Genomic DNA, 24683 nt, shown 5'->3' on the forward strand with positions numbered 1-24683 from the left:
TGTCGCCACTGTTCACCTTGTACAGCACTCTGTCACAACAAGCCCCTCCGGAAATGCATGGTCAGATCGTGGGGTTAGCTGTCACCAGCCAGCCCGACTCACCGAGACCAAGGGAAAGCAACAAAACATCACTCAGTCCTGCTCCATCCCTGTAACTGGTTAAGAGTCACATTTGGTCCCAGGGGTTTCATTGGCTGAATTTGGGGGATGTGTAGGGGGAGCTGCCATACCTTTTTTTCTAGTCCATCTTAATCTGAAAGCTACCCTAAAACACGTGTGGGTGAGAATTCTGCCACTGACCCCTGAGAGCTAATGAAAACCACTCCCCCTCTGGCTCTGTGGGCCCAGAAACCCAAGAAAGTATCGGCATCCTGCTCCCACAAAGACTGAGAAAGCAAGTGGAAGACCCATTCATTATCGCCTAGTGCAGATGTCCACACCGCAACAAGGGCATGCTGGAAGCAGGCTTGTCAGCATTCCCAAGGGAGGAGCACAGTGGCCCAGATGCTGGTTCGGGAGCTGGACGGCCCCCATCTGACCTCTCTGAACGAATGACCCTGGACAGGCTGCCCAGACTCATGAAACCATGGCTTCCTGTTTATAAAGCAGAGAACAGGCGGTTGATGTGATGCCGAATAACACATCCAGCACTCAGAACCCTGAGCAGTAGTTCTTCGTTAGAGACACTGGACCTAGAGTTTTTCCTCCAGCTTCACACACACACAATGTCTGGGGCCACTGGCTTTCCCAAACATGTGGTCACAGGGGCGTGCCACATGTATGGCTTCAAGTGTGGTAGAGTCAAGTACTAGCTTTCTGCACAAAGGCTGAGGCTTAGAACTAGTCTGCAGGTCTCGGCTGCTCCTGGAGGATGAGGAGGTCTCTTAGGGCAGCAACGTGTCAAATTCCAGCTGGCCTTCATCTGGCCATGTTCAAGGCTGGGCGCTTGAGCCCCAGCACACACACACACACACACACACACACACACACCCCTACCCTTCCCTCAGTGTGAGTGGACATGCAGGTCCCCATGCTGATGAGCCAAGCAGCTCAGGTCTGGTCTGGTCGGCAGTTTGAGGGGTACCTGAAAGGCAAGCATTTTCCCAGGAGCAGTGCACATTTCCCTGCTCAAGAGGGAAGAAAGAAGTTTTGTCTAGAAGGCGCACGCCAGAAAAGGGAGCACAGCGGAGCAAAGCAGACGGTCTTTGTGACGTCCTATGTGAAATGAGAACACATGGAGAATAGGTACTCTTGGCTTTGGGATTTCCACTTTTGGAGAGTCCTGTCTGCACGCCTGGGGCTGGAGACTTCATCTCCAGTGGCTCACCCTTGTGGCTGGAAAGCTGGTGTTAGCTGTGGACAGGACACGGGGTTTGAAACGTCCTCATAGCATGGCGGCTGTGGTCCCAAAGAGAGCAAGGAGGCAGATTCCTGCCTTCTAGGACCGAGCCTTGAAAGTCGTACACCATCATGTCTGCCACAGCTATTCCTTAGAAGAGCTTACTAAATCCCATCACACGAAAGAGGAGACCTGGTCTTCCCCTTTAGGCGGGAGAAGTGTCAAAGAAATGATAGGCGTGTTTTAAGACCAACATCACCTTTTGTGTACACACACACACACACACACACATTTTAAGACCAACATCACCTTTTGTGTACACACACACACACACACACACACACACACAAGCTTCGGGATTTCCCCCACCTCCACTTCTTTAAAACACTGGCAATTCATTGATTTTTCTAGGCATCCAATGTTTCTCTAACTGCAGGCAGATTTCCAGAGAGGATGCCCGGGGTGTCAGGCCCAGCATTCCCGAAAGCCCAGGGCTGGGCACGAGTGGACCACATGACATGGCTCACGTGCTGCCTGTCGGGAGACAACACCCACAAGGCTAGGTTGCGAGTGACTGAGTCTATTGCCTGCCTCACGGGGCACTTAGACCTCCCCCCTCTGCTGGGTCCCACTTTCTACAAGCCACCAGGGCTGCTCCTAATACCCTCACCAGGAAGTGTCCCATCGACTGGACTGTGGCCCCCAACCTGCCCCAGAACCACCCAAGACGTCTTAGCACACCAGGGACTGGTGTTTCTCATACCCCCTCTGCGCCTCAACAGCCGGGCCCCAGGGGGAGCGAGGGTGGCTGCCACGCACTGATGTCCAACAAGCTCCCAGCTGATGCTGAAGGTGTTGCTCCCAGCTGATGCTGAAGGTGTTGGTCCGGGCACACACTCTATGGGTGACAAGAACATGGATAAGGCAGTGGTTCTCCAAGCCGAGTGTGCTCCGACTGTAACATGGCTGTGGGTTCTGAAAGGTGGGTGAAGCCGGAGAACATGGTCCCAAAGACGGGTTGCTTCTCCCGCATGGGGACCTCATGTTGAGAAGCATGGACACAAGCGATGTCCAGTAACTACCCCAAGACCTACCACAGACTCCTAGAGTGGGGGGACAGTGGCCCTGGAGGACTAACAAGGAACCGGCACGGTCCTCTGCTCCACAGGTGGGCCATGATGGGTCTGATCCGCCTTGCCAGCTTCAAGTCAGAGCTGCGGAGGGGCTGGGGACAAAGGCTCACCTGTGGTGCATATCATCCCAGGCCCTGCCTGTCTGCCTCCGAGGTTCCAGGGAGATGTCAGGGCCCAGCAGGAGTGGGGTGCTCGGTGGGCGTCCCTGAGACACACTGCAGGCAGCCTCACTCACGACCAGACGCGCCCCGGCTGGCTGAGTCAGCAGACCCCACATCAGCCGCATGGCGCATCTCCAGTTCACACCCGGGCCCTCCGTCAGAACCATTGGGAGCGGAAGCCACAGCAGGGGTGGGAAGGAGCGCTATTTACAGCATTTAAGCCAACTTTCCTCCACCCCACCCCACCCCACACACACCAACCCTGTGTTAAGCCCAGATCCACTTTCCCTTCCCTCCCCTGGGGCCCTGGATGGCAGGGAGAAAGTCTGGGGTGACACTGCCCCTCCCTCAAAGGGGGAAAGTTCAGGCTCAGAGGCGGCGGAAACCCCACCCCCTGTAAGCAATCTCCCCAGGTGGTGCCTTTTCTTTCATTCTCAGCGGGCCAGTCACCTAATCCACCTATCTGCTCCTGTGCAGCAGCATCTCCTATGTACCCAAGCTAGACCGAGAAGGTGGCAAGAGGATTCAGGACAGTGGTGGTCTAACCACCTGTTTTCTCTTACTACTTCCTTCTTTTGGTCCTGCCCCCAGTCCGACAGACAGCTTCCCATGTCCTTCAAGAGGTCACTTCAAAGCCCCAGGGTAGGGGCTCCGTAACCCCTTCCTTCCCAAGTCCTTGGAAGGGTCCTCCTGGGCCACCCCACGTAGACAGAATCCACGCAAGCCCGCTCGTCCACACACGACGACAATGTCCACCTCTGTGACTGGCTCTATCTTGTAACAAAGCTTCTTTCTTCTCCCTTCTGGGCCAGACGGCTGCTGAACCCAATCCCCACCAAGAACCGCCCTCCCCGCCCCCCATCAGGACACTGCCCCACTAAGCTCAGCCACCCTGTGGGCCATAGGAGCAGACACGCAGGCCTGGTTGCCCACTCCAGGGCCGGCCTGACTTTGGGGAGCGGGTTTGCGTGTCTGTGCTCAACGGCATGTAACCGGGTTTTTGGAAGATGGGGCTGTGGTGTGGGGCAGCCCACTGACTCCAGTAGGAAAAAAAAAAACCATCAACCTACAAAGAAACAAACTCTTTTACTCATATACACGAATGCACACACTGGACCAAGTTTCAGCGCCGTCCATTTCCAGGGTCCTGTGGTGTGCGTCTTCTGAAGAGTGGCCCCGGGCTTCCCGATCCAAAGAGACCAAGGAGGGGAAGTGACAGCAGCTCCTCAGAGAGGTGGCCCCATCTCCAGGGGAGCACTAGGGCCCAGCTTGGGGCTGTGTCTTCAAACCACTCTGGGTTGTTTCTCTTCCCAGTCCCCACCCCACTCGGAGGCTGAGGAGGCAGGTTCAGCACCCTAGGGTCCTCATCGGAGTCGTGGCGACTCACGTCACAGTCTGGGCTCAGGAGGGTCCCAGGGGTGCAGGTTAGCCACTGTCCGCAGTCCACAGGCGTGCACGCTGAGGCCCGTGGGCTGACTGGCTGCTACACCCCGGTCTGCTCTTTGATCCAGTCCCGAAATAACGAGAGCTTCGTGTACACGCCGGGCTTGTCCCTCCGCGCACAGCCTTCACCCCAGCTCACCACGCCGGCCTGGAAGATCCGTCCGTCTGCCTCCACACTGGACAGAGGGCCACCAGAGTCACCCTGTGGGAGAACCAGCCATTCCATATGAGTGCCCTGCCCGCCCTCTCCCGAGCCCCTTCACCCAGGCTAGGCTAGCCAACAGTCACCAGGGCCCATCCCTGGCTGTTCTGCCACCCTGCTGGATGAAGTTCCACCCACCTTCCCCCACCATAGAGGCCCCTCTTCCCATGTACACCAACCACCCCACATGTCCGCACGCTGCCCACAACCATTTCCAGCCCCTTGGGGGCCCTCCAACCAGGTCATCATCCTTCCCTTCAGGTGGGCAAGCCCTACCCCTCCCTATCCTTTGCCAAGTGGGGTCCCCCACCCTGCATGGGGCCCTGCCCACCTGGCAGGAGTCCACACCCCCACTGAGGTAGCCCACACACATCATGCGGGCAGTGAGCTGCTGTGGTAACAGGCCCTCGCACGTGGTCTGGTTGATGACCCGGATCTCACCCTTCTGAAGGATCAGGGCCGCGGAGCCTGGGAGAGAGACAGGGGCAGCGTGACCAGGGAATCCCACACCAAGGAAGCAATGCCATGGGGGTAACAGCTTTCCCCAAGATGTTCCCCATGACGATCGCCTTAATAGCGAGGTGCTGGGAGCACCCCAAATGCCTGTGATTGGGCACACAGCCCCTGGGTGGGATGTCACTCAACTAGATGTGGTAACAAATGGTATAGTGGTTACACACTGGACTGCCATCCGCATGGTCGGCAGTTTGAAACCACCAGAAGCCCTTCGGGAGAAACACTGGGCTTTCTCCTCCTGTAAACAGTTTCAGTCTTGGAAACCCCCAGGGGCCCTGTGAGTCAGCAGTGACTCAATGGCCAGGAGCTTGGTTTCTCTGGCGTATCGGTGCTTGGTGACAGGAGCTCCAATATATGCTCCGGCGTGTGAGGAAATTAAGAAAGAGGCGCCTAGAAGAAAAGATCGCGTCGTGGCCGGGCGGTGGGGCCTCCCAAACCATGAAAACCAAACCTATTGCCCTCAACTCGATTCCCACTCAGAGCGACCCAGCTCTGGAGGCTGTCTGTCTTTCTCCCACGGAGTGGCGGTGCCTTCAAACCACTAGCATTGGTGCTAGCAGCGGAAGGTGTGACCACTCGGTCATTAAGCCGGGTCACTTCCCTTTTGCCTCTCTACTTTGTGAACTTTTCAGCCAAGTGGATACTTGGCTTATAGATGGGATTTAAAATACAACAGCGTGTGTATGGCCTCCCTCTGAGGCTTCCGAGAGGGCGTGGGGCAGAGGCCAGGCTGTGCGGACAGAGCGGGCCCAGCATGTGGGCCTTCCCTATCAGCTTTCACGTGCCCTCGGGTCTCTTTGGGAGGGAGCCGTCATCTGGACCTTACTTGCCATGCCTGCCTCAGCTAAGTGCTTGAATCTGGGCAAGGCAGCTAACCGCCCCACCATGTGCCCCTCTCGGGAGGGCATTGTGCCCTAAATCTCGGACATCACAAGTAAGGGCAGACATGCAGTCCTGGCTGGTCTACAAACGGCCCTGCTTCTTTTCTTTCTCTCTTTTCTGTCTGTCTCCAAGCCCTGGCTCCTTTCCCTAGAAGTTTCCGCGTGGCTCCGGAATGACCTCCTCCTGCCCGGGAGAGGTGCCAGAGACAAACCGCCCACTGCCCGCAGGACTCTGCGGACAGAGGGGCTTGAAGGCCCGGGAGGCTGGGGTCCCTGGCTTCAGCCTAACACTCACCTCCTTCCTTGGTGTGCCCCCACCCTGTGACCCAGATGGCTTTGCCAGCAGGGAAGACATGTGTGGCATCTGGTAGGCAGATGGGCCGCACTACGTTGCTGTACTCAGCCGGCTCCTCCAGCTCCAGCAGGGCCAGGTCGTAGTCAAAAGTGAAGTCGTTGAAGTTGGGGTGGCGGATGATGCGCTTCAGCTTGTGCTCCTGCACCCCGGGGGCGCTACGCTTGCTCTGGTCGTGCAGGCCCAGGTAGGCAGTCCACATGGTGGGGTCTGAGTAACTGCGAAGAGAGGGCATTGATGGGGGTTCAAAGAGCAGCCCAGTGGGAGCAGAGTGGGGGACACACAGGTATTCTCAGAGAGCACAGCTTACACAGGAATTCATGTGGGGAGGAACGCTTTGGGGGGCTGTGGGGAGGGACCCACTGCCTTCCTGGAAGGAAGAGACCAGCAACTTTCTAGTAGACAGCGACAGTCCGCTACAACTCTTACTTGGCCTTATCCCTACACAGTAAGCTCTATGGAGGGCCTTCTACTGCACCACTTTACCATCTACCTCTTATCTTCAACTCTGAGTGCATTCTTCTTATCTGAGTACGAAAATACTCAAAGCTGTGGATCTCATTTCACAGACGGGATAAAAGAGTCTTTCACATAATTTTTATACAATAGTACATATTCAAAGAGCAAAACAAGCTGGAAAAGCCTATGAAAACTGGATTTGTGGCTGGTGGTGGAGGAGGTCTGGAAATTCTGAACCTTTACCATGGACACCAGGACTGAGGAAATGAGTAACATATTGGTGCTGTTAGGATCCAGTTTCCGTACAGGAACCTGCTGTCTAATCAATTCTGACTCACGGGGACCCGTGTAGTACAGCATGGAGCCCCTCCACAGGGCAATCACAGGGCATACTGTGGCACCATGGGGGTAAGGACCAACCGCCAGCCTTCAGGTTAGCAGTCAATCACGAGCAGAAACACAAATACAGAGTTGGGGGAGGGGAGGAAGACCCAGTTGGTGGATTGGAACTGGAGGCTATCGGGCCAGCTTATCAGAGTGTATTAGTAGTTACCAGGGGAGGGTGTACGGGACAAAGCCCTCTTTGCTTCGGGGACACCGAGTGTCCTTTAAAGGTGATTAAAAAAAATTGGATACCATCGTGACAGGTGTACAACACGGTGATTACCATTAATGCCACACGACCACCACGGGCAGACATGGGAACCGGCACTGTTTTGTTCTACGGCCATTGACCACGGTTTAAAAAGAGAGAATAAAGAAAAAGAAACCAGGCAGGAAAAAATTGAGCAGTTGAATGGATTTGCTGAAGAGGAACACCAAACAGAACAGTGGGAAGGCAATCGTGTCCCCAGGAACACCCAGACACCGGCTTCCTGGCCTCCTGCTCCGGGAATGGGAGCCGGGTTGCTTGGGGGAACTGCTATTTGTAGGGCTGGGGCAGGGGAAGCCAAATAAATCCTGGAATGTCTTGTTTGACCAGAGAGTTAGTGAGTGCACAAAACCTGATGAGAATGAGTCAAAAAGAGCTAAAAGCTTTCACATGTCAAATTCAGAATCAGGTGAACAGTAAAATAAACAGCAAGAGTAAATTACGATGCAGATTGAATCGTTTAAAAGGGGAACCGTGAGTCCATCTGAGTCTAAAAAACAACTTCAAAATCATTTATAAAGGGAGAGGGAAAGCTAGTCTTCCCAAAGAAATCTCAAGGAACTAATTATAGAAGGATACAGTAAGCAATGATCATCTCCACAAAGATCATCTTCTACATCTTACTTTGACGAGTAGCAACTGTCTTCAAAGTCACGTACGTTACAAGTATTGGTCTCTGACCATTTAGAACAGAGGGGAACAAGCAGCCAAAGGAGAAGAGACCATGCAGACTCCAGGTTCCAGGACCAGAACAAGGAGGCGGTGCTGCCCATCACGGACAACCGCTCCAAATGGGACCGTGACGGGAGGTCCTGACTAGAGCTGGACAAGAACGCAAAACACAGAACTCAAAATCTTAAAAGGACCAGGTTTACTGTGGGCCTCCTGAGGCAATGAGCCTTTCAGGCTGGATCTAACTCACCCCCAGGCTCAGTGTTCAGCCAGACAATAGACAGGTTTACAGAGCGCACAATAAAACCGGGAGGTAAGGCTCTGCATCGACCACGCCTTCAAGCTCAAAGCGCAGCACCTGCCCAGGATAAAGCTCGGCAGGCAGGAAAGGAAGCCAAATGGAATTATGGGGACTATAATCAAGCGTCACAAAACAAAATGTGCATGAATCGTTGAGGGAAAAACCAATTTGCTCTGTAAACTTTCACCCAAATCACAATAGAAAGCTTTGGGGGTTGGTTTTTGTTTTTTTTTAAGACTCTTTTGCCTTTATTAAAGCAATAACCAATGCACGCAAAATTCATCAACAGATATTAAAACCATCGGGAACAGGATTTATCAAGGGGGAGAAAGATCTTTGTAATGGGGGAACCTGAGGTACCACCACCTGAACCAAGTGACTGTCCCCATCCAGAGGACATCAGGTGCCTTGTGATGTGATGCACTACGCGGCCGCCACATCCCCCAGGTAATGTTTCCTGACGTCTAGATCCAATCATGGGCAATGACGGGGGAAATTCACATAGAAAAGCTGCAAAATTTCTGACTCCTCACCCCACAAGATGTCACTGCCCCAAAGAGACCAAAAACAAGAGGCTTAGGAGACATGTTCTAGATTAAAGAGAGACACAAAAGGCTAAAGAGGCCCAAGATTAAGTGGCTCTGAAATACACTATGTTGACAGCGAAGGGCAATCCGGACAGCAGCGGTCAATGCCACAGTTGTCCCACCCTTGTCCTTGGAGACAGACTGGGGTCCTCAGAGAGAAGACTCAGTAAATGGCTCAGAAAATGCAAGCATGTGTGGAAACGGCAAAAACGACTGCAAAGGCGATCAAGAACAACCTCTCTTTTCATTTCCCTTTAAACTCATTTTGAAGGTTTGAAGATTTTTCAAAATAGTAAGTTGGAAACAAAATTTTCATAGAAAATTTGTATGACAAAAAGAGCATAAAGAACTGCTTTATCTTCTCCGTAAAACAAATTAATATGTGTCCTTTATGACCTCTGAAGAAAAGTAAAAAATGACTGCCATCGAGTTGATCCCAACTCATAGAAATCCCATAAAACAGAGCAGAACTATCCCTAGGAATTTCCAAGGCTGTAAATCTTTATGGACACAGAAAGCCTCATCTTTCTCCCATAGAGCAGCCGGTGGATTTGAATCACTCACCTTGTGGTTAGAAGCCCAACAGGTAACCCACTATGCCATGAGGGCTAAGGAAAGTCAAGCGGTTATTAAAGAGGTTGAGCCTGGAATCGCTAGTCAATGTTACCCTAAATCTCAGGTCTGTGCCCTGGAGCAATGGAGCCTAATTAGGAGCCACTCCCAGTGGACTGGAAAAAGAAAATAAGTCTTTTTTTTATTTTAGGAAGCAAGCTAGTGGAGCATCCAACGGAATCAAGCTGTTTAATGGGTGTTTGACTCGAGCCAGTTTCCAAGTAGTATTTATACCAATTTCCCTAGCAATATTGAAAGAAGGGTTTTAAGAGGATTTCTGAAAATAAGTTTTTAAAACCAAGTATTATCTAAGAAGATGAGGAACATACTATGTTTAATCCCTTTAATCTTTCTTCCTAAACTTTTTCCATGTGTATGCTCTCCCAGAATATATAGGCTGAGTGATTTAGTGCTGTATTATTATATCATTAACTCGAATTTAAAATAAAGGAACCAGCCTTGAAGGAAACCAGAGGGTTATGAGCTCATGCATGAAAGAACGTGCCCTTAGACAGATGTCTCCTTGGAGAACATTAATATTGTCTGAAGGGACAGGGGGGCACCCATGTCCCAGGGTGTAAATCCTGTGGCTCATTGAAACGTAGACTGTATAACTCAGAAAAAGAATGTAACAATACTGATGTACTGATTGATACCCAGAGGGGTATAAAAGCCCGGCCCAGGATGTTGGAAAGCAAGGCAGTATCTGAGAGAGCTCTCATGGTCTTAAAGATCTACCAATCCACATAAACTGATTCTCACCCCTTCACTGATCAGTTGCAGCAGCTAGTGGTCGGACCTTTAAGTCGGTTTCAATATTAATCACAGACACAGTGCGTACATACGAATCCTGTAATTTAGCATCTTGACTCCTACTTTCCAGATGACCTGTCTCATCAGTGTCCAGGAAAGTTGGAGGTTAATCCAACTCCAAGTATCATTCAAGCAGTAATTAACATTCCGAACTCCTGTTTGGACCCTTGGAAACAGTCGAAATAGAGAATAATACATTTATAACAAAATTGTTTATATGCAAGCATGGCTGGCTTTAATCAAAATGGCTATAGTCTCACCCAGAACTCACAAACTACTCTCCCCTTTGAGACTTTAATCCTCTGCTATTAGGGCTCAGACTCACTGAATTCACCACCGGTTACTGCACGTACCCCCGAAAGCATGGGATTTCTCTGTCACCTAACAAGAGCTGCCTTTGAACTGCTGATTGGAAGTAGTGACGCTCAAGCACCGTCAGAAGCACATTGGACACAACATTCAAAATGCTTTTTTTAAAAAAAATGATTAATAATAACACATAAAATTCCTAAGTAATAAATTGGGGAGCCAAGAAGTGAGTCACGAGGTGTCCACTTCAAGAAACCCCTCCTTGAACTTTAACTAGGATGGCTGGGTGAGTGTGATTGGTAATAGCGGACATTCAGACAGCTGACAACGCACCAATCCTTGAGCCAAGCGCCGTGAGATTGTGCCATTTCAGCTGCAAACAGTCCTTCAAGGCAGAACAGCCCCTTCTAAGATGGGACGGAGACACAAAATCAATCAAGTAATGGCCAAGATCCCATGGCTCAGAAAACCTCACTGCCATGGAGTGGCAATGCTGTCTTACAGCATCCCCTGTGGGTGTCCTAGACTATTACTGTTTATGGGAGTACAAAGCCCTTTCTCCCTTGGAGCTGCTGGTGGTTTCAAACTGCCAACCATACGGATCACAGCCCAACACGTCACCACTACACCACCAGGGCTCTGAAGCACAAGGCAGTGGCTCAAAGAACAAATGTGCGGATTACTGCAGGTGCAGTTAGGTTAAAATTTAACACCTGATCATTTGATCTCCCTTTTGATCCATTTTAAATTTGTTCTATTTTCTATTGAAGTTCTTCTGTTTTACTTTGTTATTCTTGTTGGGCTTTTTGGTGTGTTTGTATACAAGAAAGCAAGATAGGTAAATCTAGAGAGGCAGTAACTGGATTTGTTGGAATTATGGTAGGGGATGTTGGGGGATTGAGGAGCAAATAGCAATTACTACAAGAAAGGAAGAAAAGTTCTAAAATTGATTGTGGTGGTATTGTACAACTTTTTAATAAAATTGAACCATATTTTTAATTATATGCCAATAGAACTGTTTAAAAAAGATTGTGCCATGTCAAAAATAAAACCCAGAGGCCAAATCTGGAACAATGTGAGCAGCCAAGTCAATAACAGGGCATCAAGTCATCATCCAATGTACAAAATAAACAATAAACATCAACTAAGTGTGAGTCATTCAGCCAAAGAAACAGGAGAGGAGAGGCAAATCTCCCAGAACTCGGGTTATCTCCCCTTCCTTAGTGGACATTCTGTCCTCCAGAGGTCAAGCTTCAACTGGACTTAGTGACTGACATGCAAAAAATAGAAATGCAGAAAGGAGAACACTAGTAGCAGAGAAAGTTGGCAAATACCTCAACAAAATAGTGGTGGTTAACATTATCAGTGACTAGTCATAGTGACGTCATTTCCCCAGTGTGATGGGTGAAACAGTGTGCCCTGTTCACACACAGTAACAGCACTCTCACTCCTCTAACCTGTGTGCACACCCCACTGTAATCACTTGTCACAACGCAATACAAACAAAGCAAATCTGGAGGTCATGCCAGTGTAGACATGAAATCTAATCACTTTTGGGTTATATAAATAGCAGTCTGGATACAGAGATGAGCATAGACAGATGGCATGTGAGGATTCTCTACAAGCCGCAAAATGCCTGAAATTACTTACAAGGTGGGAATTGACAAACAGCCAAAACCTGGATTTTAGATTTCTCGCCTCCTGAACTGTGAGAAAAATAATTTTAAGGTGGGAACCTCCCCACTCTGTGGTCTTCCTAAAAACCTAGAAGCTCTGTCTAATCATGAGGAAAACATCTGCAAACCCAGATGGGGGGACATTCTACCAGGCACTCATAGTCAAGAATGCCCAGATCATGAAAGAATGAGAGAACAGATTGAGAGGCAAAAGCTGTTTATTGAGGTATAGTTACAGGCAGGTATGTATGTAAATATACTAATTTATAATGAAAGGGATAGAGGCCAAAAACTCGAGTATAAGCCTAATTTTTTTTCAGCACTTAAAAATCATTTTATTGGGGGCTTGTACAACTCTTATCACTATGCATACATACGTCCATTGTGTCAAGCACATTTGTTCATGTGTTGCCATCATCCTTCTCAAAACATTTGCTTTCTGCTTGAGCCCTTGGTATCAGCTCCTCATTTTTCCCCCCTCCTACCCCACTGCTCCCTTTCAGCACATTTTTAATGCAGTTTCTGTGGTAAAATTAGGAGCCTCGGCGGATATTCAGGTCAGCTTATACTCAAGTGTATACGGTACATATATTTATATGTTAAGTATTAAGGTAGCAGATGGACTTTGGGCCTCTACTTAAGGCCTCCTGAAACTCAAGAGCACTATATTCTAATAACCTGGCCTTCTTTGATCCTCACCTTCCTGACATGATCGCTGAAGACAAAGCAGGGACATAAGCAAATGTGGTTAAGGAAGTGGATGTTACCCGGCTATCAAAAGATATAGCATCTGGGGTCTTAGAGGCTTGAAGTTAAACAAGCAACTATCTAGCAGGGAAGCAAATAAGTCCACATGGAAGCAGCACATCATCTATCAAGTATCAAAAGATTCAAACCAAACAATTATATCGAAGTGAAAGAGTAGAGTGGAAACCCAAAGCCCATCTTTAGACAACTGGACATCCCCCACAGAAGGACTACAAGGAAGGGACAAGTCAACAAGGGTGAAGTAGAGAACTGACGAAACAGACATCATTCCCCTAATTCCTGAATGCTTCCTACCCCCCACCCACCACTACCATGATCCAGATCTACCTTACAAATCTGGCTAGACTGGAGTACACACATTGGTACAGATAATAGCTTTCGACACATGGGCTTCAGGACAGATAAAACCCTCAGTCACAGTAGTGGGAGTAGAAATATCAGGAGGGTAGCAGGATGGTGAGGTGGGAATTGGGGGTGAGGGGGAGAAAATGGGAACCCATCACAAGGTTGGATATATAGCCCACCCCACCCCACCCCCAAGTGGACAAATAACCGAAATGTGGGTGAAAGGAGACAATGGACAGTGTAAGACACGAAATAACAACAATAATACATAATTGATCAAAGATTCACGAGAATGGGAGGGAGAGAAGGAAGGGGGTAAAAAGAGGAGCTGATACCAAGGGCTCAAGCAGAAAGAAAATGTTTTGGAAATGTTGATGGCAACATATGTACAAGTGTGCTTAATACAACTGAATGATGGGTTGTCATAAGATTGTAAAAGCCCCCCAATAAATAAATAAATAAATAAATATTTTTAAATTTCTAAAAACAAATAATTTTTTTAAAAGATACAACCCAAAAGAAAGAAAAAATCGAGAACTGTCACAGACCACAGGAGATTGAAGTAACATGAGAGTAAAATGCAGTGGGTCATTCTGCGAGACTTCAGAACAGTTAAGAAGACAGCATTGTAAAATCTGGAGAAATCCCAGGCAAGGCTGGAGTTTCCTTAGCAGTAATGGACCAATTTAGCTTAATGCTGAGCATCACGCCATGTCAACGTTAGGGGAAACCCAGTGAAAGGTATGTGGGCACTCTTAAACACTAGTCTGAGTACTTGCCCAGGATCACACAGCCAATGAGGAGTGGTTGAGAATCTGCACACTTTACAAATCTCTAAATCTACACTTACGCCAAAATAAAAATCGATTTTAACAAATTCTCAAGGGAACTCCTATCAGTCCCCAAGGACAGTCATCTCCACACAGGGTGGAAAATTGAGCAAGGCAGACAGACAAGCAGACAGACATGGGCTGAAGAGGCTGCATTTCTACAACTCATGGCCATCAACTGCTCCACTTACCTGGCCCTTGGCAATGTCTGCCCTCCCACACCAACACACTGTGGGTCTCTGCCCAGTGGGGTCTATACACACTGTATGTGTGTTCCCCTCTCATCAAAGATCACCAAGGGAGGTCTCTCTCTTCTCCCTCCACCCAACCATCACCCAGCAGGAAGGCACTGAATATACAACCCCACTGGAAGTCTCCTATTCTCTCCCTGCTTCAAGAGCAAGACTCCATCCCAGCCCCTCATTTCTAGTAACCCTCTGATCTTCCAGTTTAGTCTCTGGTCCCTACCTAACTGGTCCTGAGATGCCTGCCTGGACCTTCCTATATTTGCTACCTTAATTAGACCAGGCCTCTTGTCTGCCTATGTGGCTGAGGCTCTCGTATCCTGGGTACCTCGTAGGAATGCTGGTGTGTCAAGGGCAAAAGCATACTTAGTTCTTACAACTCTGGGCTAAAAACAGTGTCACCATTATCAGTGAAGAATCTAGAAAGTTCAGAAAACTTGCCCAAGATCCCCCAGCAACTCCAGACTAAGGAATCTGTGCAAGATGGAGGCTCTGATCACATCTCTGGAACCCTAACCATCCTGGATGTCTGGCCTGGCCACCTCACAGCTAGGTTGCTCTTAGCTGCTGTCAAGTCAGTTCTGTCACTGAACTCTTCCACTGTGTTTTTGGAAGCATAATATCAAGCCTTTCTTCTGAGGCACCTCTGGGTATTTTCAAACCACCAACCTGTGAGCTAATAGTCAAGCACCTATCTGTGGTTCCACCCTGAACAAATTCCATTACCCGCTCAACTTCAGTTTCTGCAAAAGTGGATACAATTCTATTCTGGTTGGCGTGGAGTCAATCCAGCCTCATGGCAACCCACGTGCATCAGACAGAACTGTGTTCCATAAGGGTTACCACAGCCGCTTTGTGTGAAGTAGACTGCTAGGTCAGCCAAGGATGTTATCCATTTACACCAACCAGGAACCCTGGGGATACAATAAGAACTGCCTCGTCAAAGAGCTCTGGTGGCTCTGTTGGTGAGCCTTGGACTGCTCACTACAAGGTTGGCAGTTCAGGCCCACCAGCTGCTCCTTGGGAGAAAGATGAGGCTGTTAGCTCCCATTAAGATTTACAGACTCGGTAACTCTACATGGGGTTGCTGTGAGTCAAACTCTACTTAATGGCAATAAATTTGGGGTGCTGAAAGAAGTCCTCACATAATGCCTGACACCTACTGAAAGTCAATTTTATCATTACTACCATTAGTCAGCCCTGGGGTATCTGCCATCCTCTTCCATTCCAGCCTGCCCAACTGCCACCTCTCCTTAGCAAGACTCCCAGACACGGGGCTTTCCAACCTCAGAGCTGACAGGAGGCTGCTCCGTTCCCTGCCAGGAACCCACCTGAAGCCTTTGTCGTCGGTGTGGCAATGCGCTGCGGATACCAGCCAGTTGGGAGAGATGAGTGAGGCCCCGCAGACGTGGCCCTGGCCCAGGGCGTGCAGGCTAACCTGCCAGGGCCACTCGCCTTCGTCCGCATTCTCGCCCCCGACCACTCGAGATTGTCTGCTGAACGACCGCTGTCCACAGTCTGGGAGGTGCAAAGCGCCCAAGGGAGAGAGTGTGAGTGGAGAGAGTGTGAGTGGAGGAGACGCCGGGCCCCAGGGGCCCTGTGCCAGACCAGTCCCCTCAGAGCGGGAGCCTGTCTGGGGAATGGGCGGGGCAGGGTACCTTCTAGCCTCTCTGCACTGCCCGGCCTCCACAGCCCCACCGCCCCCAACCTGCACAAATGCCTTCAGGGCCCCAATCTGACACGGGTACGGTTTGCATAGATCCCCTTATGCCGGCTCAAGGGTTCCACTCTCAGATCAGAGAAAGCAAGGGTGACGTGTGGTGCCAGAATTGCAGGCAACAAACTAAAGGGCAGGGTGGAGGGCACAGTCAGTAGGACCAATGCCCTCCCCTCCAGCAGCAGGGAGGGAGGCCGTCTGTGTCGCAGGGGCAGCCCAGGCATGGCAGGCAGGACAGCAGCTGGGCCACAGGTCTGCTGACCACCCAGGGCCTCACGACCAGAACCACAGCGAGCTCCCGATGAGTGCCTTTCACCGCTGGCTAGAAAAAGCCATCCTCGTCTACAGCCAGACACCGTCCCTCAGCAGGCAAAGGTCATGGTGGGTGGGCATGGATGGGCCTGATCCTAGCTTCCGCCCAGGCAGGCAACCTGCACAGCTGTCCCCCGGCCCTGCTCACCACAGTCCTTTTCGTCGGAGCCGTCACTGCAGTCCTTCTTCCCATCACACTCGGGGTTGCGCTTGCTCAGGCAGAGACCGTTGTGGCAGCGGTACGTGTGCTGGGTGCAGGGGACTGTGCTCACTGCTCGAGGGGAGACCAGAGGGGAAGGGAGTCCGCCTCTCCAAAGAGTTTGCCCGAGGCCAGTGGACCGGGGTCTCTATGGAGGCTGGTGATCCAGCCTGCCTAGAGTCCCTCACTAGGTCCACCCCAATGGACCTGCTAGAGGGGTACTCCCTCCCAGGAGCCCCCACGCTCAGCACCAGGATGATGGGCTACCCCGCATCACACATCCATCAGGAAGAAAGACCATCCCACTGCACAGTCCTTGGGTGGGAGCCAGTCTTACCTTTGGCGCACGTGGTCTCGTCAGACCCATCCCCACAGTCGTCCTTCCCATCACACTGCTGGCTCAGCGGGAGGCACTTTCCGGTGGCGCATTTGAAGCTCTGGGCTGGACAGTCTAGGAAGCCCAAGGGCTCAGCAATGGCTACTGGTCCCCCCTGGTACTATCCCACAGGGCCCCAGCCGCAAGGAAGCGGCACCACCCCTGGGAGAGCCGCCCCACATGCACTCACTGCAGGCCAGCTCATCACTATTGTCCCCGCAGTCGTTCACGCTGTCGCAGAGCCAGAAGAGGGGTTTGCATAGCTTGTTCTTGCATGTGAATTGGTGAGTAGCATTGCACACTGGAAGAGAAGGGGTGGGGGTGATGGAACCCTAGTCCTGTGTCATCACTCATCAATTTCAGGCAAGCCTGCGACTGCCGGCATGGGGATGGGGAGATGCCTCAGAGTAGATTTTTGCATGAGGGGGTGTGATCTCTGGGACCTGGGAGGGGCACAGACCCTGGGCCTCCGGGCACCAACTCACCACAGTGCAGCTCGTCGCTGTAGTCAGTGCAGTCCGCCCAGCCGTCACAGCGCAGAGCGTTCCGGATGCAGCGGCCCGTGTTGCAGGTGAACATGCCGGGGCATGCTGTGGACACAGGGCAGGCCTCAAGTCCACAGCCAAGGGGTGAGCTGCCCACAGCTGTCTCCTGAACTCACTCCCGCGGCCTCCTGCACAGCCTACTGCTCTCCAGACTCACACCTGGGGCCTCACTACAGCGTCTCGCAGGACAAAAGTGTCCACTGGGAAAAGGGGTGCCGACAGTCACACAGCTGGTGAGGACAGGGTCAGCTGTGACTCAGTGGCTGGCTGGTGACATCCACCTCTGGGGCCTGAAACCCTGCAAAGAGGCCAGCCTGGGCATGTGCTGTCCTACTGTGTCCCACACTGCCCCGGCCGCCTCCCCTCTATCAAGACAACAGCAGCAGCACGCTAGACACTGCTCTCCGTTACCCAAGTGGGACAGCAGTGCCGTCCTCCAACTTCCAGACACCGCCCACATCGGGAGGCCCCTGACCACTGCTGTCAAAATGGAGCTGTCGCCAGGCAGCAGACAGAGGCTGTTGTCACTGCCGTTAGAGTGTTGGTGTTGGCACAATGGCTAAGCTCTTAGTTGTGAACCAAAAGGTTGACAGTTCAAACCCTCCCATCTCCTTCATGGGAGAGAAGACCAGGAGAACTGCTCCCATAAATGTTTACATCCTAGAAAACCCTACGGGCAGGTTGACTCTGCCATCCATGAAAATGCTATTCGAGTGATATGTATCTCACATTCTCCGGAGTCAGAAAACACAACATTCACAAAATCCAAAGTGGATCGATGGTTCCCGGTAGTTCCCTAGGCCTCGCCCTGCGCACTCACGGTCACTGGAGTCATAAGAGAGGTACTCTGCCAGGAACCCCGTGTCTGTGTAGGACTGGTCCGAGTGGAAGCGGACTGTGATCTTGCTGCTATTGCTGGTGACGACAAACTGAGACCTCTCTCCACAGTACCTGGTGGGAGGGCACAGCGGTGAGGCCAGGAGCTTGGAGGAGCTTACCCCCACCCCATCCCCAGGACACATGCCATCAGGACTCGGCCAGGTTGCCCCACTCCCTCAGGGCACGTACTTCTCCCCGTTGACCTCTACGTAGTCCTTGGTGCAGGAGGCTGGTGACATGTTGGGCTCCACCAAGTAGAAGATTTTGAAGCGCACCTTCACGTACTGGCTGTTGGGCACCTGGAGAGAGGGCTGCAGCTAGTCTGCTGCTTCTCCCCATTCCCTAAACCCCGGGGCCATGTGACATGATGGCGCGTGCGGGCAAGGCACAGCAGCACCTGTCCCTTGGGATCTCTTATTTTCCGTCTTCCACACTGAGCCCATGTGGGCATCAGGGGACACGGACCGACAGGTGTGCGGTTAGGAGTTTAGGACTCCTCCATCTAGGGCAGGATGCACTACTATTTTATGAGAAGAGGCTGGAAAAGGAAGGTCCATCTCTGATTGGGATGGTGGGATGTGCAGTCTGACTGGCAAGACCATCTTTTCCAGCTGCCATTTGGCTAATGCTTCTCAGCTCAGGTGGTCAGGAGCCACTTCTTCCACACACTCTCAGACCTGACCCACAGACCGCCTCCAAGAAGGAGGCACTGCTCCCCGCATTTCACCAGTGAGCACACTGAGGCACAGAGGCCAGCAAAAGGGCCACGGTCCCTCCGCCAAAAACTGACCGGGGTGCTAGCATCAGGTCTGGAGTCTGTGGGATTGAAGAAACCATGTGAATGAACCCCAGGTGACATGTGAAGGGTCAGATACGGGCCTCCTGGCTTTCTGAACGAGTCCAGTCTCCCCTTTCCCTGTGCTTCCTACGCAGAACCCGAGTCACCTACCTCGATGGTCCACGTGCAGTTCATATTGGGTGGGTAGTGGCCTGGGTAATAAGGGCTGCTAAATGTTCCTTGGGCTTGACGCAAGTAGCCTCCACAAGCTGAGAGGAAAGGGCAAGACGGCAGCATAAGGACCCCAAGACGCGCTGGGGCAAGGGGGCAGGCAGTGTGCCCTGCTCCCTTAGAACACCCCACACCAGTGGTTTCACCCTTGCTAATGTGTTCCTCATACAGTTCCTCATGTTGTGGTGACCACCTCCCACCATAAAATTATTTTCATTGCTGCTTCACAACTGTAATTTTGCTACTGTTATGAATCAGGCGACCCCTGTGAAAGGGTAGTTCGACCCCCAAAGGGGTTGCGACCCACAGGTTGAGAACCATTGCCCCAAACTCTTCTCCCGCTGCCCCAGGAGTTCTGAATGCCTGGACACCACACTCTAACCAGCAGGTTGGTGGAACTCAGTAGCAGGCTTAGAGCTTTAGGGAGGCCTCCTAAGCCATGTGAAGAGACAAAACACCTATCAGCTTCAGCTTCAGACTCAATCTTCTGCCGCTGACCTGAGTCAGTTCGCCAGACATCTGGGGCCAGGTCACCCTCTAAGTTCCCCCTCCCTTCTAGCAGACAGCCCCACCCACCCTGCCCCTCCTTACTGTTCATCTTGGGCAGCTGGAAGAACGTGGCCTCAAAGCCGGGATGTCGCCGCTCAGTGTTGGTGATCAGTGTGACAAGAAAGACGTTCTGGGAGGAGAGGAAGGTCAGGTTGTAGGAGGGAGGGTAGGTGCCACACAGCCTGTGGGGTAGGCAGAGGGAGGCAGGTGTTAGGGAGAACAGATGGAGCCTGAACTTGTCACAGAAGATAGTCTCTGAGTCCTTGGCTGCCATAGCCCGCGCCGGTCCCTCTAACCTGAGCAGAACAGCAGCTTGCGGGGTGCAGCTCTGCGCTAGCCAACTGTACAGCCCCAGCACTGAGCTGCTTTCATTTCAAGATACTTCCCACATGTTCATGTTTCTGCACCGGGGATCTGCCTGAAAACAGTGTGGAAGCAGAGCTGCCAGGCAACAGAGGAGAGCTGCGGGGGTGGGGGGGATAAGGGGGGGGGTTGCTGCCACTGGGCAGATAAGCCGGCTCCTGTCAACATTTTCATTCACTTCATTGTCCTGCTGGCTTTAAGCCTAAACTGACTTTTTACTTAAATTTGTAATTCTGAGTTAAAATGTCTTTTAAGTGCTCCAGCCACAAAAAGCCAACAGTATGGCTAAAGGGATCTTTAAGTAGGTCCCCTCCCCCACCAGCAATCAAGGAAGTAAGGATTTACTTTTACCTCCCCCACCAGCAATCAAGGAAGTAAGGATTTACTTTTAAGGCTGTATGTCTGTCTTTACAAGAGCAAAGCCCTTAGGAGCCCCCAATAAAAATGATTTTTTAAAAATAATTTCGTTGGGGGTTCTGAGAACTCTTGTAACATCCCATACATCAATTGTGTCGGGCATAACTGCACATGCTGCCATCATGATTTCCTAAACATTTGCTTTCTATTGAGCCCTTGATATCTTCTTCTCCCCACTCACCCTCGTGACGGCTTGATAAGTTATAAATTATTATTGTTTTCATATCTTACACTGACTGCTGCCTCCCTCCACCCGTTTCTGTTGTTCATCCCCCTGGGCAGGGGTAGTTGTCAGTTTTTTAAATTCTTTTCCAATCTGAGACAATCCTTCAGTCTTTCCTGACATTAACACTTTTAAAAGTTACTAATCTGTTATTTTTCTCAATTGCCGTCAATTGGAGTCTGTCTGATGATTTATTAGATTGTGATGTGCATTGTTTGACAAGACTACTACAGAAGTGATGTGTCCTTCTCTGTGCATGCATGTTGTTGTCAGTTGCTATCTCCAACTAATGGCACCTTTATTTACAACAGAACAAAATCTTGCAGTCTTCAACTATCTTCACAATTGTTGGTATGCTAGAGTTCATTGTTGCGGTCAATGTGTTTTTAGTGCCTATCAGCATTATATCAGATAATATTTTGTTGTGACTCACACGGTTTTCTTTGGCTAAATTGGGGGAGTAGATTGCCAGGCCTTTCTTCTTAGTCTATCTTAGCCTGGAAGCTCTGCTGAAGCCTATCTACCATGGGAGACTCTGCTGGTACTTGAAATCCTTTTGGAATAACTTCCAACATCATAACAACAGACATTAACAAATTGATAGTAATTTAAAGCAATAAAGTTATTGTTATCTGTTAAAAAAAAGAACAAAGCCTTAGACACATTAAATGCCCAACAGTAGTGGTTGTTCGATACTGTGGAGGAGATGCCATGGGTCGGTTACAGCTCGAAGAAACCCTATATACACAATTGAATGAAGCACCGATCCCATCCTGTCCTCATGGTTGGTATGCCTGAGCCCACTGTGGTAGCCACCGCCCATCCATCTCATCCGGATGGACCTCAGCCTGCTTTTCCTGATGCCAAAGCACGCGAGATAAAGCCTCCCTCACCTGACTTACTTCTAAGGAGCATTCTGAGTCTTTCTTCCCAAACAGATTTGTCCAGTCCATGGTACTTTCAGTAGTCTTCACCAACTACACTCACGGCCCAGCTGTCACGCACATGTAAGCCAACTGAAAGCGTCAGGTGCGCCTTCCTCCTCGAAGGGCACCTTTGCGCTCTAACCTTCTAAAGAGGCCTTGTGCAGCAAACCCGCTCTGTGCAATGCAGCCTCTGATTTCTCGATTGCTGTTTCTACATATGTTGATGGTGCATTCAAGTAAAATGAAATTCTTGCCAGCTTCAGTCTTCTCTCCACTTACCATGATGCTGCCTATTGGTCCAGTGGTGAGGACTTTTATTTATTTATTTTATTTTAAGGTACAATCCATATGAAAGGGTGTAGTCTTTGATCTTCACCAGTAGGTGCGTCAAGTCCTCTTTTCTTTCAGCAAAGTTATGCTATCTGCATAATGCAGGTCACTAATGAGTCTGTCTCCAATCCTAATGCATTCTTCTTTTTTTTCTTTATTTTATTATTATTATTATTTTTTTTTTGCATTCTTCTTGTAATCCAGCCTCTCGAATTACTTGCTCAGCAAATGGAGTGAATACACATGGTGAATGGATGCCACCTTGACACACGCTCTTCTGATTTTAGCCCATGCAGGATATGCTTGTTCTGTTTGAATGGCTGCCTCTTGCTCTATGTACAGGTTCCACAGGATTATAATTAAGTGTTCTAGAACTCCCAGCCTTCAAAATGTTATCTATGATTTGTTGTGATTCACAATCAAACCCTTTGACTATTTAGTGAAACAGAGGCAAGCATCTTTCTGGCACTCTACTTTCAGAAAGATCCATCTGGTATCAGCAATGATCTCTCTCATTCCACACCCTCTTCTAAATCCAGCTTGAATTTCTGGCAGCTCCCTCTTAAGATACTGTGGTATCCATTTTGTAGTTATCTTCAGCAAAATGCTACTTACCCATGATGTTAATGATATTGCTTAACAATTTCCGCATTTTGTTAGATTACTTTTCCTTTCGCATGGATATAGATCTCTTCCAGTCAACTGGCCAGATGGCTACCTTCCATGTTTCTGGAAGAGATAAGCAAGCCCCGCCAGCACCCTTTTCTCTTTGCAGAAGCATTTCATGGTACTCTTATCAATGCACGGAATCTTTTTTTCTACCAAGGCTTCAGAGCAAGTTGGGTATCTCTCAGTACCATCATCTACTATTTCCTGAAATGGCGGAATCACAATCAATTCTTTGAGGTTTGGTCATCTTCCACCTTCTTTTGATGCATCATCCTGTACTGTCCAAATGTGCATGCGCACACCCAGAGACTCCTTCAATTTTGCAACTTGAGAAGTGCTGGGTTTGTGCTTCCTTTTGTTTTCTTGCTCTTTGCAGTTTCCTAAGTCTTCTGCACAGATCATTATAAAACTTTATTTTCATAAATCCACTTTGAAATTTGCTCATCTCTTCCATCATTTCTTCCTTTGGCTTTAGTTAGTCTATGTTTAATGGCAAGTTTCAGAGTTTCTTCTGCCATCCTTTTTGGTCTTTTCTTTCTCTCTTCTTAATGACCTTTGGTTTCTTTATGATACCTTTGATGTCATGTCATCCACAACTTGCCTGGTACAATGGTGAAAGGATGTAACCATCTAGTTATTAGCATTAAATATGTCAAATCTGGTCTTGGGGTGGACTCTAAATTCAAGCGGTATTTACTCAAGGGTGTATATTGCCTCTCAAAGGCTGGTTTTAAAATTTTTAAGCTTCGAAATTGAAACAAGACGTCTACCTCACCCCATGCACAAGAATACACTCAAGGTGGATCACAGATCTAGAAGTCAAACCCCAAACCATCAGGACCATTAAGGAAGGAATCGGGACTAATCTCAGAGCACTGGCCCAGGGAGCACATAGGCTCACTGCAACAGGGAAGGGGACACACACAGGTGATCTGGAAATCGACAAATGGGATCTAATAAGAATAAAACACCTGTGCACCTCGAAAGACTTTGCCAAGAGGGTGACAAGGCAACCCACAGACTGGGAGAAGATTTTTAGTAATGACACGTCAGACAAAGGGCTCATTACTAAAATCTACAACACCATCATGACCTGCAAAAAGAGGAAAACAGTTAACCCCCTAAGGAAGTGGGCAAAAGAAATGAGAAGAACTTTCACTAGAGAGGAGATCAATATGGCCAATAAATATATGAGAAAGTGCTCGAAGTCCCTTGCCATAAGAGAAATGCAAATCAAAACAACCATGAGATACCACCTAACACCCCTGAGGCTAGCCCAGATCAGTAAATCAGAGAGCAACAAGTGTTGGAGGGGCTGTGGTGAAATAGGAACCCTCCTCCACTGCTGGTGGTCGTGCAGATTTGTACAGACACTGTGGAAAGCAATCTGGCGATACCTAAAGAAAATGGAAATCGATCTACCTTACGACCCAGCCATCCCTCTACTGGGCATATACCCGGTTGAAGCAGCAAATAAAACACGACCAGTCATATGCGCTCCAATGTTTATTGCGGCACAATTCACAATAGCAAAGACTTGGAAACAGCCTAAGTTTCCATCGATAGACGAGTGGATTAGCAAACTTTGGCACATACACACAATGGAGTATTATGCAGCACTGAAAAGCACCGATGAGCACATGAAACATGTTATTTCATGGGAAGAGCTGGAAGGAATTATGCTAAGCGAGGTAAGCCAGTCCCAAAGGGACAGGTACAACATGAGTCCCCTGAGGTAAGTACAATCAGCATGACAGAAATGGGGCATTAATCCACCCAAGGGGAGGGTATTGTTTATATCTCCACAGGGAAAGTGGGACCAGACTTCAACCCAGTGTCGCAAGGTGTGAATGCATTATCCCGGCGTGGAGGA

The 24683-nt window shown here is 49.8% G+C and overlaps 1 protein-coding gene across 1 annotated transcript in view; it reads right to left on the reverse strand.

Annotated features, from left to right (window-relative positions):
- Positions 1 to 3753: 3753 nt before the first annotated feature.
- Positions 3754 to 24683, reverse strand: part of ST14 (ST14 transmembrane serine protease matriptase) — a 28574-nt gene continuing 7644 nt past the window's right edge. Inside the window, exons 7-18 of the mRNA XM_075527883.1 lie at positions 19925 to 20064; positions 19274 to 19371; positions 18514 to 18623; positions 18266 to 18396; positions 17386 to 17490; positions 17091 to 17201; positions 16862 to 16975; positions 16474 to 16596; positions 15628 to 15814; positions 5971 to 6245; positions 4610 to 4746; positions 3754 to 4278 (exon numbers count right to left, since the gene is read on the reverse strand). Coding sequence (XP_075383998.1) covers positions 4117 to 4278; positions 4610 to 4746; positions 5971 to 6245; positions 15628 to 15814; positions 16474 to 16596; positions 16862 to 16975; positions 17091 to 17201; positions 17386 to 17490; positions 18266 to 18396; positions 18514 to 18623; positions 19274 to 19371; positions 19925 to 20064 — 1693 coding nt within the window. The 3' untranslated portion in view covers positions 3754 to 4116. The remainder of the gene's footprint in view (positions 4279 to 4609; positions 4747 to 5970; positions 6246 to 15627; positions 15815 to 16473; positions 16597 to 16861; positions 16976 to 17090; positions 17202 to 17385; positions 17491 to 18265; positions 18397 to 18513; positions 18624 to 19273; positions 19372 to 19924; positions 20065 to 24683) is intronic.

The sequence above is a fragment of the Tenrec ecaudatus genome, chromosome 12 (genome assembly GCF_050624435.1).
Source record: "Tenrec ecaudatus isolate mTenEca1 chromosome 12, mTenEca1.hap1, whole genome shotgun sequence".
Lineage (NCBI taxonomy): Eukaryota > Metazoa > Chordata > Mammalia > Afrosoricida > Tenrecidae > Tenrec > Tenrec ecaudatus.